The 16,917-nt window shown below is 44.8% G+C and overlaps 1 protein-coding gene across 3 annotated transcripts in view; it reads right to left on the bottom strand.

The window, feature by feature from the left end:
- The window catches only part of FAM118B (family with sequence similarity 118 member B), a 499,459-nt gene that overhangs the window by 32,286 nt on the left and 450,256 nt on the right, over positions 1-16,917 (bottom strand). For 2 of the 3 annotated variants that reach the window (XM_069614207.1, XM_069614206.1), the window contains one exon: positions 5,743-5,802. In XM_069614207.1, coding sequence (XP_069470308.1) covers positions 5,743-5,802 — 60 coding nt within the window. Of the gene's footprint in view, positions 1-5,742; positions 5,817-16,917 lie in introns of all 3 variants that reach the window. The other variant, XR_011274526.1, reaches the window with a different exon arrangement.

Below are 16,917 nucleotides of genomic sequence, written 5' to 3' on the forward strand. Positions count from 1 at the left end.
TGTTCAAGAACCATGGGACGGGAAGTAGGGCGCAGGCAGCCTGGCGACTCACATATCATCTGGTGCCCCGGAAGTGATGTAAGTCCTAGTGGTGGAAAGTGATGAATATTTTTAACTTAATGTGGGCTCTGTGACACAAGACATGGCAATATGGAAGGATTGTGGGGAAGATGGACAATCTGGAGAACATTAATACTCTTTAAAAAGAAATTTAGTGGGATTCCCACACAAGTCCTTCCAGCAGACTGGCAATAATTAACCAGTCAACATTATATTAGTATTTTCTACCTCCCTAAGCAACGGGGAGGAATCTGGCGACAGGACTAAATCTTACCAAGCACAGACCACCTTATTTTATTTGGACAATCTGGAGAACACCCCAATTATTGGAGGAAGACTTTCTTGCACGTTGATCCTAGAAAGCATAGGACATTCTGCAGAACTGGGGGAAGGGTATCATAATTAGGTTTTAGACAACACAAAAAAGGTGCACTGGGACTTTCGAGGTAGTCTATGAGGCAGGGAAATAGCTGGAAAAAAGGGATGAAAAATCCCAAAAGGTTAAGGAAAATAGGACACCAGCAGTGGATCATTTCCCAAGTGACAGATATTGCTGGGGGCATTTGCTGTCTACCACCGGGGCTTATACAAGGGACAATGGGAGGTCTCAACTAGGGTTTTTTGGGATTTTATTTGGAAGGTTCTGGTTACCAGATTATTTGAATTCCAGAAACAAGACCAAGAGGTTTAGATTAATGAGACGGAAGTAGAGTGTTTCGAAGTGACAATCTGATATGACTCATGGTCTCAATGGTCCTACCTATGGAACTATGGATAAGTGACGTCTGTGGCAGGGAGGATCACCAAGCACATCCAAAATATGTTTAATGCTATCAATGAAAACAAGTTGACCACCTAGTTCAAATACGGTGATACAGAGGTCCTGAAAAAAGGTAGACCTCCTGAGATATACCCGCCTTTTCTCCAGATGTCTCCATCCCTCTGATCAACCATGAAATTAGCTAAAGTATTAGCAGAATGGCTTTTAAATGTGGTATTGGTAATGATACATACAGATCAGTGAGATTTTTTCCAGGGCTGGGCTAATTAGACTAAGCTGCGCTTAGACAACATTTGCCCCATGGCAGAGAAGTGGGCAGCTATGGAGAAAGCAGACTGAGAAGGATTTTATGATTTGGGTAAGATTGTTATATACAGAACGGACACCATCAGTGAGGGTTACTGGACAGATATCTAGATTATTCCTGTCGTAAAGGGACACAAATTGGGCTGCCTGTCTCCCCTCTTATTTGTTCTAGCAATGGAGTCCGTCAGAAAGACGCACCCAGTATTGAAGATCTTCAGAAGGACCACATGCGGGGAAGATAATGTCTCAAAAAGTAGACTCTCTTAATTTTTCTAGATGATCTGAGATGGCTGGGCCCTAGGGAGACTGAAATTTGGCGATTTTAGGATTGTTAAAAACAAATCCCTTTTCTGGTACAATAGGGAGCAAGGGGGCTAGAAAATAAAACGATCCCAAGACAATGTCCACTCTCGATTAAGAAAACCTCCTTAAAATATCTATGAATGCAGATAGGAATAGATCAAAAATAATGTTTATGACGCAACTTAGATCAGGTTAAAGACCGATTACAGAAGGACTCAGGACAGTCAGTGACACTGTCCATGCTGAGAAGGGCGGCCTTACCCAAAGTGCTAACCAGGATATATTTTTATGAACTACAAAATCCACCATTCTAGATTCCCAGATGTGAATTTGATAAAATAAGGATGGCTTGGAAGAAAGTAATTTGGCAGTATAAGGCACCGAGAGGTGCACATAGTACCCTGCAAAGATCGGTGTGGGAGGTCGTCTTATGTTTACCAGATGTTAAAAAATACTACTGCGGAAACAGCTTGTACTAGTTACCAAACTGCATGTCATGTTTGGCTTGAGATAGGCTTAATGGTCTCATTCCGCCCATAATAGGTTTTGTAGAGGGAACCTTGTTGCATGGACTTCCCTCCGTCTCTAGACATGTTGTGAGGTATAGGTTAAAACAAATTATAATAATCAAATCACTATGGGTGGATGCACAAAATCTCAAAATCCTGGCTCCAATGTGGGGCAAAGTGGGCATGCCCGAAGTTTGGAAAATGGGGAGGACTTTACAGTGAGATAATCTGAGCATATCAATCATGAAGGACCTGGGGTGTCATGGGACCTTGCGTTCATTTCATGAGTTGCAAACCAGTTACTTCATAATCATGAATTTTATAGATATCTAGAGAAATCTCTGCTGGAGCTCAATATGTAGAGGAAGTCATTTTGTAGAAAGCAATTATGACTCCCTACGAGGTAATAGTGAGTGTCACAGTCCGTGTAAAGTTCAGGCCAAATGAGAGGTTGACTTGGGTTCACTCATTGGAGGGCATCAATAACGGGACCTGGGATACTCTGTTCACCAGCAAGTTCAGATTGAAACAGTTCAACATCCTACTTAGGGCGCGTCATTCAGAGAATCCCTGAACAACAATTGGCAGTGCTCCCAACCCATGCGGTCCACGTTTGACAAGCCCTTCTTCCACCTCCCTTTGGATTGCCCAAGGAAACAGAATTATTGGGAGACGATTCATGCAGTGGTCACTAGAAAGTTACTTGGACTGTTGGAGAAAGAGGACAAGTTAGTTTTGTTTGGAATCTGGAGGGTGTTGGGCCTTTGCAGGCACTAAAGGTTTTTGGTTTCCACAGTACTGGTCCAAAAGGGATATTGCTTCCAAATGGAGGGGGGGTGGGGAGGGTAACGGGTAAGAGATAAGAGTTCCCTAAATAATCTGCCTGCACAGAAGAGCTTGATAAATGCATATGTCTGAATCAAAGAGTGTACATACCTAGGGGTGTCCCCAGCAAATTGGCAAGATCTGTGGACAAAGGTAAGACCAGGGATGAATCTTGACCGATAAAGATGTCTTTGGGAAAGTTGACTTAATTCAATTGCATATGTATTTCTGGCTGGACAAAGAGGGACGACCAGGGTACTGGTGACTGATGGTTAATGGTTCAATGGTTAGCTGTTCTAATTACTGTTTGTGTACACTACGATAGAGCTAAGTTTAATGTTTCTGAGGTATGATTTTTACTATACTGTATGCAAAGAAAATAAATGCAATAACATTTATTGATCAATAAAAAAGAACGTTGGGCCAAGCCACATTCAGGTCTCTGGAGAGAGCTACCATGGCTGGCTTAAGGCAAAAATGGTGGAGGGAAGTGGGCATATCTTCAAATTAGCACTTAGTCATCAGTCCATTTATTTTGTTCTCCCTCTCTTCAGGGATCGTCAAGCCCATGTTAACATTTATTGGTAGCATGCAGTGGGCACCGTCTCCCTGCCTCGCTAAGAAGGGGGTGGGCCCTTCACAACAAGGAGGGACTATTCACGTCTTTAGCATTTGGCCCTTATCTTACCTGGCACAAGAATCAGCTGAGGGAAACGCAGGAAGAAGCACAAGAAAGCTCCTTCACCCTCTGGGCTTCGATTCCTTTTCCCATATCTCTTTTCCTAAACAATGACACTCATCAGGCATGGATGACCACTCCACCCTTCCTTCTGGACACGCCAGGCTACTCTCCAAACGTTAAACTTTTCTGACAAGCTACTGCTGAGGAAATAGCACTATGCCAGGATCTGCAACAGGAACTCTGTGGCTCGCTGGCTGCCATTAAGTTCCATTGGTTTTGCTAACCCCAATTTCTGGAACAGGGCCCTGATGTAAGCAGACTAAATGTTAAACTCTCAAATATCCCACTTAGGCAGAGAGAGGGGTTGGTACACCTAGTTGGATGGAAGAGGTATAGTGTATCAAAGAGCAAGTTCACAATTTTGTGCTGGATGACCTGCTTACACTGACTCGACAAACTTAATTGAGGGCCCATCTCCTCACAAATCATTTTCCAACTATGCCAATTGCTTCAGACTATCAGACCCCCAATCCCCACCCAAAGCATGTGATTCTGCATAAAATGACATAGAATTCTGGTACATTCTCTGGCCAATCAAATCTAACTGTTTCTCCTCCCTGCTTAGAGGATTAATTGCAGATGAGAAAGATGAAGGCTCAGTCCATAACATAGCAGCCACTACCATGGAGGAATAAGGCCGACGTTGAGATGCAAGTCATATTTTCTAGGACACTAGAGGCCTGCAACAGATCTCCATTTTCTTTTGACAGGTTAGACCCAATGGGGCTTATTCCAAATCTGGTCTGCCTCTGTGGGAACATCATTTTGGAGATCAATGTCAGGCCAGGGTACTGCAAGGACCAAAGACAGCATGTTATCCAAGGTCAGGCATTCCATGAACCTCTTGACCAAACTATTCATGCACCTAAACAAAGCAGATTTCATTATACAAAGTCTGTGTAAGGACCCACCTTTGCTGACCAGAGAACGAACGGGCAACCTGACCTGGGACCTGTGCCCTGAGAAGGGGGACCTTCAACTGTTTGAAGTAGAGCCTGTTGAACAGTAGAAGGTGTGAGATTATCCTCAGAAGGAGTTGATGCTTCTGGCTGCCCCTTCTTGATGAGGCCAAGCAAGTAACCTTTTGTGGCAGGAGTAACTTGGACATGATCCTATGAGGAGCATGATGTGACTAAAGGGCAGCCAAGGTTTCAGAGAGAAGTAGTAGATTGAAGGATTGCCCTGTCTCATCGTAGTAGCAAGGGGCAACCAGTCTGACCTGGCAGGAATGGAATCTGGCTCAATATGCCTGTAGCTTGGGATACCCATTTCTTATATTTTATTTGCAAGGTTGTGAAGCAACTGCTACAGACTGCCGGATTCCTTTCGTATGGTTAAATAAGGAACCAGACTTTGGGCCCTGCAACACCTCAGAGGGATGAACTGGGCCAGACAGAATGGCACCTGAAGCAGCTCCATGTGATTCATCTCCGTCGCCCATCGTTTGCATGGTTTCCGTTGGAATAAAACTTCAAGGAGCTTAATGAGGAGATCCTAGGAAGGTGAAGAAGAGGTTGAATGCCCTCAGATCCAAGAATCCTGGTTTTAGTTCCTATGTGGAAGGTCTTAACGCAGAGAGGGAAACACTGTAAGACCCACAGCACAAGGCCTGACAAAACCCACAGCAGCAATGTTGCCATTATCCCTGTGTACAGGGACCCTCTGAGGTCTGATAATAATGGAGTCTGACTGAAAGAACCGCTGGGTACCATCGTCATGCCAATGATATATTATATTTATAATGCACTAAATACCCAGAGGTTTCTAAGCGTGGACCGGGGATCAAACCTGTGATGCTCCGTGCCGCCTTGCTTCCAAGGCGAGCACGTTGCCCCCGAGCTATCCTCCCGAGACTGCAATGAAGTGGAAACAAGTCCCCAGGGGTGGGTTTTATAGAAAAGCATTGCCGCACTCCAAAGATATTCCTGATGGACACCAGAGGAAGACGCTTGAAGAGGTTGTCCTAGCGATGGAACCTTGCCTCTAGTAAGCACAAAGTGAAGGCATTGCATGGAGAGCAAAGGCTAAATGCTTGGCCCACACCCAACCACTCAATGAAGAGGTGCAGATTGAAAAACACCAAAGCAATATATAAAATCCCCAAATCAGAATAGTCTGCAAACCCTACATCACAAAGCACAGACTAGGTGTGGTTTTAGTGCTATACACATGCACAGCGCATAAAAATATATAATATAACGTAAGGAAACACATACCTGTGCTCTGAGAGTGTGATGAACTCGGGCCATTTTTAATCGGTCCGTCTCGAGGAATCACTGTCAGAGAAACACTAAAGATCAGAGTTATGTAAACTGTCTTTTTACAATTTTCTACACATTATACATTAAAACATGATTACCGATTACTTTCCTTCAATGTGTCTCTATTTAGCAGGTTTACATTAATCAACTACGTATTTCTCTGCTAGGAGTTAAAAACAAAAATAAAAAAAACATGAGTAGTGAAATTGGTTGATTTCAAGTGGAGCCCAAAACAATGGCGTGGCACTCAAAGTAGGGTTTTGATTCCTTGTCATCCTGTAGATAAGCCAGCATCTTCAAAGAACAACGCCCTTGGTTTCCAAATAGTTTTGAAGTACTGCATTGTCTAGAGTTCTCCACTGATACAGTGCATATAGAGGTCACCATTCATTGTTCATGCATCCTCCGATTTCTTTGTCATTTGCTCATGTGGAACTGCTGTGTTGTAGATCGAACAGCCTTAAAGGGCGTTCTCAATACTATCTGCACGCGATAGCACCCCGGAAGGAACCAATTTGATTTTGCACTGAAAGGGCACCTTGTGATGATAATGTGTTCCTCCCAAACCTTCTGAGGGATCGGGTAATGTGCACGGCCATTTTTAACTCCAAATGCCCTTCTGATCACCGACACAGCCACACCTCCACTTGTCTTCTAAATCATGACCTTTGCTCACCTCAGACACCCTCAATCCTAATGAATAAACGTCCTTAAGATGACTCCCAGATCACACACTTTGGTGTGCTGTGAGAAAATCTGCTGCAGCCAAGCAGAGGCTCCATTTTAGGAAGACAATGACACTGCCCAACCACATCATTTCAGAGAGGCAGTAGGAAATGTAGCCCTGATTCATGTAGCATCAATCATCCAGTGGTTATCATCAATCTCTACAGCCTCCCCAATCAGTCCTGCCCAGTAATTGCCCGGTGATACAAACTGCAGACTATCCACACTTACTGTGTGAATGAACACGATTCTTAGATGCAGCATCAGATCAGCCAATACCTTAACATACTTCAACCTTGCGAGCATACATTTGACTTGTTTACATACAAGTAGAATCACATCGCAAACACTTCTAACATATACAAAAGTTTCATATTTTTGTGGTGTGTGAGGTAAAAAAAATTTACAGAAAAGCACAGCTCAAGTTGTAATAAACTTGAATGCTAGTACTATATTATATGCAGCAATTAATTACTGAACATAAACTTAACTTTGTCATCTCACCTTTTAACTTCAAAGGTTTCTTTTTCTTGATTTGCACTTGGTAACTCCTGCAAGGGACCTAGTTTTGATATGCAGGATCCAAGGCAAAGCGAATCATGGACACATCCACTCCTCGAATCTATTCACTTTAACTTATTAGTGAACATTTCTTGTATTCTCTGTATCTGATGCTTGTCCAGCCTCTTTGGAACCCATATTAATTGGCTAGAGACTTGCAGCGATGCATTAGGCACATCTGAAACTGACTCTTGGCTCTATTTGCATTAATCCATAAAATGAGTATGAAGTTTAGGCTTCTATTATTCCATGCAGCACACTACCCTTCGGCCATCCTCGCACCTTCATGATGCAATGCAAGGTCTCTTGTGCCAGTGTCATTTTTCCAAAACTGATCAATGTGTGCCTTTGGAGTTTTCGGCTCAGGATCCCTGGCTTGGTCTCAACAGGCTGTCTTGGCTGTCCCTCCATTTTTGAGCAGTCTACTCTGCAGGTTTCATCATGATTGTTTGCTTCCACTGAAGTCCCTCTGCTAACAACTCTTTTAGTGTACTGCCCCGAGTAGCTCAGATGGAAACCACGGCTCCCAGAGCAGTACCTTTTCTCACCCAGTACGCATGTTGAGGGTAGGTTGCCTGCTGGGCCTAGAGACCCAAGCTACTCCTCACTGATGACGCTCAACTAGGCTGAAACATGTCTGGGGATGCTTGTGGTCTCGTGCAGAAGGGATATGACCTATCAGTTCAGGCTGGACTACCCCTTTGGGGGCGGGATCAAGCCTGATTTGCATATTGTCTTTCCCCTTATGTAATGGCTTGGTAGGCAAATAACGATGGTCTGGAGGGTTGCCCAGAGCAATGCCAGAGGTTAAGATTCATTCTAAACCTTCCAGCCATCACCTCTTGTTTTGCGAGGGTAGGTTGGTAACCGCTGGATTAACTTTTAGATACACCATGCTCTAGCTATTTTTACCCTGTTTATAGCCAATTGACCCAGTATATTGGAAACATAACATCCAATGCATTTGAAAAGTTCTACACCCTGCCATTTTGTTTTGTTGGCTTGGAACACGAGGAATGGCCAAAATGGCAGCTATCCTTACTGTGACATTGCCCTAGTTGTTAGGCGGATGGAACAATGCCCTACATGATGGTGCTGTGGTGACAAAAGGGAACAGGTGCCATCAACCCGCAAGAAGAAATTCAGCGGAAAAAAATGCTGAATTACATTTCATTGTTTACTTTTTTCACATATATATGCGGGCGGAGATCCCTGTGCCCTATAATCCCCATAACAAATACTTACCTTTACCCACCCCCACATATATATGTTAAATAGGTGCATTTAGTTAATCTTTTACCGCAGGATAATCTCTGCGACTTTATTACTGGATACCGATAGTTCATGTTATGATACCACCTGGGCATAAGTGGAGCAGTTGGCTTTTGTTCAGAAGAGAACAGAGTCCATATGTATGACCTCACTTTGGAGGTCAAAGAGATCCTTTCTGCGGACCCTGAATTGATTCGTGGAGCGTCCAAGATTTTCAAAGATCGTAGGGAATTGTGAGGATGTAGCAGAAGGAGCACGACAAAGAGGGTTTATGATTTCGGCTAAAGACTTGTATTAATACCCAAAAACCTAACCGTCCACATTTCTAGGACAGGATTGACCTACCTCAACATAGGAAAACGATGGCCACAAAAGTAGAAACGTTCTCATTGTCCTCTGCCAGTAACGGACTTAACTAACCATACTACTAAAACTCAGTCTAATAATGAAAATAAAGCTTGTGAGTTCTTCAACCAGGAGAATGACTCCCTTCTACAAGTTTACCTTCTCAAGTCTTCCAATAGAAATTATTTGGTAAATGTTTGACAGCAAAGAGGGGACCAGGGGAATGACTGTACTCCTGGTCCTTTGTACTTCATTGTATTTCCAACATTTCTGTAGAAACGTCCAATGTCTAACTCCTTCCAGGCAGTATAGAAAAGTGGGTTGCTCTCCTGATGAGGGCCTGGTATCCCTAAGCCCCCTGATTCTTTAGCTAGCCTCATCTTGTAGTTTATACATATTCTTAGATTATCCCCAAGACAAATGAGGTCTTGTCTGATAGCTTCTTGCTTTATTTTGTTGCCTCTCCCCTCATCTTCGCTCTGTTGAAGAGGTCTCTTCCAAATGCACTTCTCCGTGCTGTTCTCCTTTTTCCTTTTCATAAGTACTAGGATGAGGGAGATTACTCCCGGCTGCACTTCTCAATGGTATGCTGCTTACTTTGAGTACTGATACGAGGGATATTACTCTCAATGCCTTTATCTTTAGCTTTCTGGTGAGTATTAGGAAGAGGGTAATTACTCCTGGTTCACTTCTCTTTGACTCATGTACCCCTATTGGACTTTGCGTGCCTCCCGTTACCTTCTTGCATGCAACAGCACTTCACTGGTTCTTCCTAGGTCTGGGTTTCACAGCATCGGCATCCTCGCTCTTCTGTTGTGGTTCTCTCGTGGGTGCCACGTAGTCTGCCGGAGGCTACAGTTTCTGAGGTGTTGTCAACCTAAACCTCTGCAAGGTCCTACCACTGTGTTCCTGGTTCCAGCTTCTGTTCAGTACTTCCTCTGCTAAGCCAGTGCACTCAGCATTCCAGGTACTGCTGGTTCGCCTTCTCTCTGTGTCTGGGTTCCCAGTTCGAAATTCCCGGGCCGACCAGACTTAATAGCTGACTCTCCAACTTTCCTTGTGCGTCTCGCCAGCAAGCGAAACCAATCAACTAGTGCATTCTTCCTGTTCATTTGAAGTCTATAGCTCCACCCTCACATAACGTCAACCTCATAGTGTACAGTCTCTGAGGTGCTCTTCTTGCCTCTGGTGTGGTGGGCCATCTCGTGTCAGTACTTGTAAAGCCTTGTCCATTTTTTCCCTATGGGTTTCTTATGCTCTTCGTCTCAGTATTTTCGTAGTGATGTTACAATGCACATAGTTCTATTAGTGGTGGAAGGGGGAAAAGGTGGGGAAGGAAAGTATGGGTGTATGTGACCAGGGTTTAGGGAGGCTGATTCCCAGAGAGTGGTCCTTGTCCCTCCCTATGAGGTCCTCCTGCATATTACCACCCCTAAGTGGACCATTGGGTAACGGTCACACCTCCCTAGACTCATGGGAAAGGGCTCCCCTCTGGGGAGAAGTGACAAGACCTGATGAATCGTCACAGAATGCAAGGCAAAGACATCTTACTGATTTTACAGCCAATGAATGTGACAAACGCAGCACGATTGATCGCCAACACTGAGAGGATGTGGCAACTGTACTGAGCTGAAGACCTGCACTGTTCATCCGCAGTGCACAATAACAAGTTCACAAAGTTAGAGAAGCAGTTCACAAAGCATAAATAAGCTGCACTTGTTCACCCACTTGCAAGTCGTCTCGACAACCCTTGCTTTTGATATTGATGTCGATATTTTATTTCTATCGTGCTCGTACACAAGTGTTGCTTACCAGCCTAGAAGCAGACACCATTTTTCTCCATGCCAAACATCGGCCGTTTGGATTCAAGAAGGCACCTGGGACAGGAATGAACTCTGGAAGGGCCCCATAAACAGAGGACGGGACATTTTAGCTCAGCAAACCCAGCACCAGTCACAATGCTCACTCGCAGGCCCCAGTCAGTGGTTGGTAATTAATAGCCACACATTTCTAATTCAAAGCAAGTATCTAAAGGGGATGCAGAGAACATAGGAGTGTGGGGGTCATGAGTTGGAGCAAGAGCAGTTGAGCAGCTATGGCAGAGCAGAGATGAGGAAAGTGGCAGGAAAGAAGAGGAGGTGATCTTGGAGAAGTAGTGCAGGTTAGAGCAGAGCAGGAAATCATCAAAAGAGAAGGAAAGAGACAAAGTGATAAAGCAGGAGTGGCAGCCCAACAGAAGAGGCAGAAGGAGGAGGGGAAATAAAGAGCATCAGAGAGGAGGAATTTAGCAGAAAGGAAAGGATCAGAGAGTGTGTATAAAGAGGGAAGGAGAAGAACAAAACGTTGGAGAATTTCAAGGAGGAATCGAGGGAATAGAGAAAGACTGGTGAGGGGTAAAGTCAACAAGGAGAACAAAGTTAAAGTCACAGAAGCAAAGTGACCAGTGAGACAGCCAAGACAAATGAGGGCTGTTCTGAGGCCAGACCAACTGTCAGACTTCTGACGTGGTTAGACAGTCACATCCCAGGATTTCACTAGCAGTCGGTCAGGGATTTAGCTCGATAACCACAGGGCCCTTGACTATCCTCGAAGAATCTCACAGATGGCTCCATTGAGATAACCCAGGGATCAGGCTGGTGCTGTCTGTGTACTCTAGAGGCGATGCGTGACATCCTAATGTCTGCAGAAGCCAACACATGTACAGCTGCTGCCAGAAAAAGCACACAACACTTAATAAAACCGAGAGACACTGAGTGACTGTTTTCCAGCAATGCAGGTGGCACCTAAGAGATGAGGAAGAATTGAGGCCCACTGCTCTAGTCAAACATTACTCTACTCTTTTGTGCTGAATTTCTCATTTTATAACCGCAGCAAAGCCCTAATCCCTTAATCTCCTTTTATAATAAAGGCCTCTACATTCGGCCTCGAGTTGTGACACTAAGTAAGATCTTTATAGTGCCTAAAAAAGCCTTCTTGAGAGACTATTATCCAGTTTATACTGGATGAGGATCTTGTAGACACCCAACGCAATTCATGTGAGCGACAGCGTGGGAGCATGTGAAAGCATGTATGATGCTTAGCTTGCCAATTCACATGGGATGGATACAAAAACAGAATGGGGTGGCGTTGGGTAGAGAGTGAGTATGGGATACATTACTCACCGTATTCGTATTTTTGATGCTTTTATCTGCTTAGATTGACATGCTGTGCATAGGCCAACATCTAGTGGAAGCTGCTGAGTATCACAGTTGTTGTTTTCAAAACTATCCCTAGTGCGACGTCCACTGTACCCATGATCCTTTATGTGTGAATGTCCCTCAGATTGTTATTTTTCTGACATGAGATAGCATAAAGTTGAGCATGAGTACAGTCTTATTCAAGAAGATACATTATCAGACAAGATCATAAGCATTTATGTGCCTTCTCTCCGAGGGGAGGAAGGGTGGGCGCATGTGAATCTAAGCAGATACAAGCATCGGAAATACGATTACAGTGAGTAATGTATCCCTTCTGAGGCATGTGCAATTGCTTAGATCACATGCTCTGCATAGAAGGTGGTGGGATGTGAGAAAGTTCATGGGCTAAGAGGTGTTTTAGGACCGCTTGTCCCACCTGTATATCCGTCTTGGAATGAGTGTCAATGTAGTAATGTTGAGTGAAAATGTGTACTGAGCTCCATGTAGCTGCTTTACAAATTCTGTCTAGAGGGACATTTCCAATGAAAGCCAGAGTGGCTCCTGTGCTCCTTGTGGAGTGAGCTCTTGCCGTAAAAAGGCAGTGTCTTGTTTGATAGGGAATAGCACAATTGTATACATCTGACTATCCATCTGGAGATGGCATTTTTTGAAATGCGGTCTCCTCTGCCTGGTGCTACGGATACAAACAGTTAGTCTGTTTTTCTTAGCGGTCCGGTCTTGTTTACATTGTAAAGGACCACCCTCCCCACATCTAGTGTGTGGAGTTTAACCTCAGCTGAGCTGGTGGGGTTCTGAAAGAAAGCCGGTAGCTCAATAGACTGGTTTACGTGAAACTTAGATATGAACTTAGGGGAGAACCTAGGGTGATTACTTAAAAACAGCTTGTTCTTGTGCATGATAAAGGAAGGATCCTGCACTGACAATGCTTGTATTTTACTAAATCTTCTTATTGAAGTAATAGCCACTAAGAAAGCAGTCTTGTAAGTCGTGTTTAAGACTAGACTTATGCATGCTCGAAAGGGGGTCCCATGAGCTTAGCGAGTACAACATTGAGATCTCATCCTGGCGGCAGGTTTGAAATTGGAGGGTGGTGTCTCTTTACTCCCTTTACGTTCTTACGATATTCCAAGGCAATGAACAGGAACTCTCTCTCTTTATAACCTGGCTTAACAAACAGAATCATTTCCTTACTTTCTCTGAAACACACAGTAGGACATCTGTTCACTTTCTAGATCCGGACCTGGAGATAAGAAACAACCAAATAAACACCAAGGTATATACCAAAACCACAGACAGAAATTCTCTTGAAATACACAAGTTACCACCCATCCAGCCTGAGAAATAATTTACCTTTTGGACAATTCCTTAGGTATTGCAGGAATTGTTCTACCCTGCAGGCTTATGAACAACAATCAGGCCAACTCTGCTGTAAACTTCAGGATCGCGGCTATCCGAAGCGCACGATAAGAAGAGCTAGAAAAAGCGCAAAAAACATCCCTCGAGACACCACATTGGAGCAACACACGAGAGAAAAAGAACAAGAAGAGAAAATAACTGCCATCTTCAGTTTCTCACCATTAACTAACAAAATCAAGAAAGAAGTGATCAAACTGTGGCCGCTCCTTAATGTAGGCGAGTCAAACCTAGAGAGACCAAGATTTGCGATAAAACGAGGAAAGAACCTTCGAGATTCCCTCATCCACACCTATAAAGAACCAAAGGACCCCATTATAAATACTCTATGGAACCAGGCTAAACCCACGGGACATGCACCATGTGGTACTTGCAGTGCCTGCACAGGAACTACCAGAACTACATCCATCAACATCCGCTGGCACTACCCATGGCTTCAGAAAAATGTCACAAATTGTAACAGTAAGAACATTATATATCTGATCACATGCCTCTGTGGTAAGCGATATGTGGGCATGACCACCCGGGCCATTAAAATCAGACTGGCCGAACATCGGGCGTGCATCCGCACTAAAACACTGACTGCCCCTATGGTCCCTCACTTTGTTGAATACAAACATGGAGCGATGGACTTTAAATGGACAATTATTGAAAAAATCAATGTCCCTAAACGAGGGGGAAACATTCATGACTTACTCTTCAAAAGAGAACAATTATGGATTTTCCATTTAAAAACTGATCTGACAGGTCTGAACGAACTAACCAGCTGGCAGTCCCTGGCTACTTTGTGAACCGGGGGGCTGCAGGAGGATCAAGAAAATCCCCCACCCTGGGGCTAATTGTGCAACTTTTCGAATAATGTCCCATCCTTTGGAGTATTGACACCTAGGGGCACAGCATACCCGTTAGAACATTCGCCTAAAATAGATCATGTGCGGTTAACATATTTTGGAGCCCTTTCGAGTAAATTTTGCCGGGGGTCATTTCCATATGAATTGACCTCTCGAGTCGAGCACTTTCTTTTTTAACCTTTGGCATAAAACCATGTTATATTGTTTGCCCCCTCTGTTAAAAATCTAAAACTCTGCCCTTTGTTCAGATTTCTGAGCATGACAAGTACCACATGCCTTTCTGGGAAATACATTACTTAACCTTCCCAACTACACGGATACTCGTGGGGACCCCTGTAACTAGGTAAGAACTAGTCCCGGCTTTCTATACGACAGCACCCTTACAATATTCCAGTGTGTTATCTATAAACAACTATAATGGTGCTTTCTGTATTCTTGTCCCTTCCCTTCCCCATCTATCCACAGGTGGGATCTCCTGGCATTATCCGATCAATTACCCAATTGTTGACACAGCAACCTTTAAGTGTCCACCTAGCCCTGATGAATGTGGCCACTACTTTGCCTGTGCCACTGAAACCGGTAGGCTTTTTGTGGCTTCTTTACCAGGAAAAAATCCAGACGAGCAGATATTCCTCCTGAAACTCGTCGGATCTCCTTACTTTTGACTCCCTTAAAAAAGATGGGAACCATTAAGATCCCTTACTGGACTCCGAAACAATTTTAAAAAAGACCAGAACCGAAGAAGAAATAATATGGGAGTCCTGAATCTTTAGGAAATTTTGTAACACGCGGATACCATTTCCTAAAGAAGAATGAACGCAAGTATCCAATAGAAATACATATACATGTATCCTCTTTTTATACCCTGCGGATAGAGAAACCTAATAAAAAACCCTTTTTTTCATCTATGAAGCAGTTTTTAAAGCAATCCGAAGTACCTCACAAGAGGGCGAATCTAAACACAAATTAAATATTGGACCATAATATCCCCTACAGAACCGATCAACCTGAGTCTTCTAATGTGTTAATACATAAGGGTACACTCGGGCATGAGACCCTCCTGTTGGTCCTTCTGTGTCAAGTGTCTCTTTACTCCCACCATGAATGCTGCGGCCACCCCACCAATTGGATTGGGCTTTCGGGCCCTGGGACACCCGACCGCTGAGCCCTAACAATGTCTGAGGCCTGATTGGGTCCGCAAGGCCGCGAGCCCCACATTGTCCATCCACTCCTCCCCAGGACTGCCCAAACCTACACCATAGCTTGGCTACTACACATCTGCCTGGAGGGCACCACACCGCTCCCCCTCCCAGCGGCCCTGTTGTATCTGGCCCTGGAGCCCAATGACAACCGAACCCTGATTGCATTTGCAAGACTGTGGATCCCATCTACATTTTCGCCTGTCACCTAGGGGGCCCACAACAACACCACTTCCTTAAGACTTGCTGTCCTGGAAGGCACCACATCCCTGTCACTACGCCTATCACCCCCTGCCAGAGTGACAACATAACTTCACGGCCCTGGCATCCTTAACCCTGGAGGGCTGCACGATCTGCTAACCCCATTGTGTCCACATTGCAGCAGCACCATCACTTGAACCCTGAATACAGCCGCTGGGCCACTGGCTATCCATATTTTCTCCCTACTATGGAGTCCTGCGGCTACTGGGCACTATAACTTGGTGCTTCACCCCTACTCCTTACGCTGTGCAAGGCCTGGTCTGCTAGGGCACCCAGGCGACCCCCACCACACCTGTAATGTCTAACAGATCCAGAGGGGCCAATAAGGTGGGCGCCATGGACAAATTTGAGAAGGCTGCCCCGCAAATAGAACCGGGGCCCGCAACATCCGCCCAGGAGGAGCCGGAACCCTAGCCTCCCTCTAGTGTAGTGTACTGACCCCCGACCTCACTGCAATGGAGTCAACGGCCAAGAATTTTGCCTCCTTCCATGAGAAGCTGGATGATATCAACTCCAACGTTGCGTCCCTCAAATCACGGGTTGATCAAGCTGAAACTAGGATCACTGAGGCAGAAAATAGGATTAGGGCAAACGAGGACGGACTGCACACTTTGCAGGACACAGTGGCCACTCTCACCCGAGATATGAAAATTGTGAAGGCGAAGTGTGATAACATTGAGTCACGTTCGCGCATGAACAACCTACGCATTATTGGGGTCCCTGAAAACGCCCTTAAGGGCTGCATGGAACTGGCAGTCGAGAACTTACTTAAAGATCTACTGGGTGATCCTACTCTGTCCCCATACTTCACAGTCGAACGGGCTCACCGGGCATTATCACTGCGCCCCAAACCAGGAGACTTCCCCAGGCCCATCATCGCTAGAATTTTCAACTACAGAGATAGGGACCTGATCCTCCACCTGTCACGCGAGAAAGGTGACCTGCGACTCGACTCTCACACCATCCCTATATTCCCCGACTTCTCTGTTGGGGTGCAACAGGAGAGGCGTCAGTTCCTGGGAGCCGTCAAACTGTTATGTGAGCACAACGTCCCTTATGCAATTCTGTTTACGGGCCGGCTCAAGATCACCTTCAAGGAAAAACTACTTTTTCACCGTCCTGGAGGAAGCAGTGAAGTTTATAGAGTCCCAGATACCATTTCACAAATCAACTGGAGACCCCATGGTCAATGATTGAGCTCCAGCTACCTAGAGGCTCTGTAATCTGGTCATCACCGCTTGGTTTCTAATGTGCTGATGGTAACAACAACTTACTGGTCCAACTATGCATACACATTTGTCACTC

The sequence above is a fragment of the Ambystoma mexicanum genome, chromosome 9, assembly GCF_040938575.1.
Source record: "Ambystoma mexicanum isolate Mex_15411 chromosome 9, UKY_AmexF1_1, whole genome shotgun sequence".
NCBI lineage: Eukaryota > Metazoa > Chordata > Amphibia > Caudata > Ambystomatidae > Ambystoma > Ambystoma mexicanum.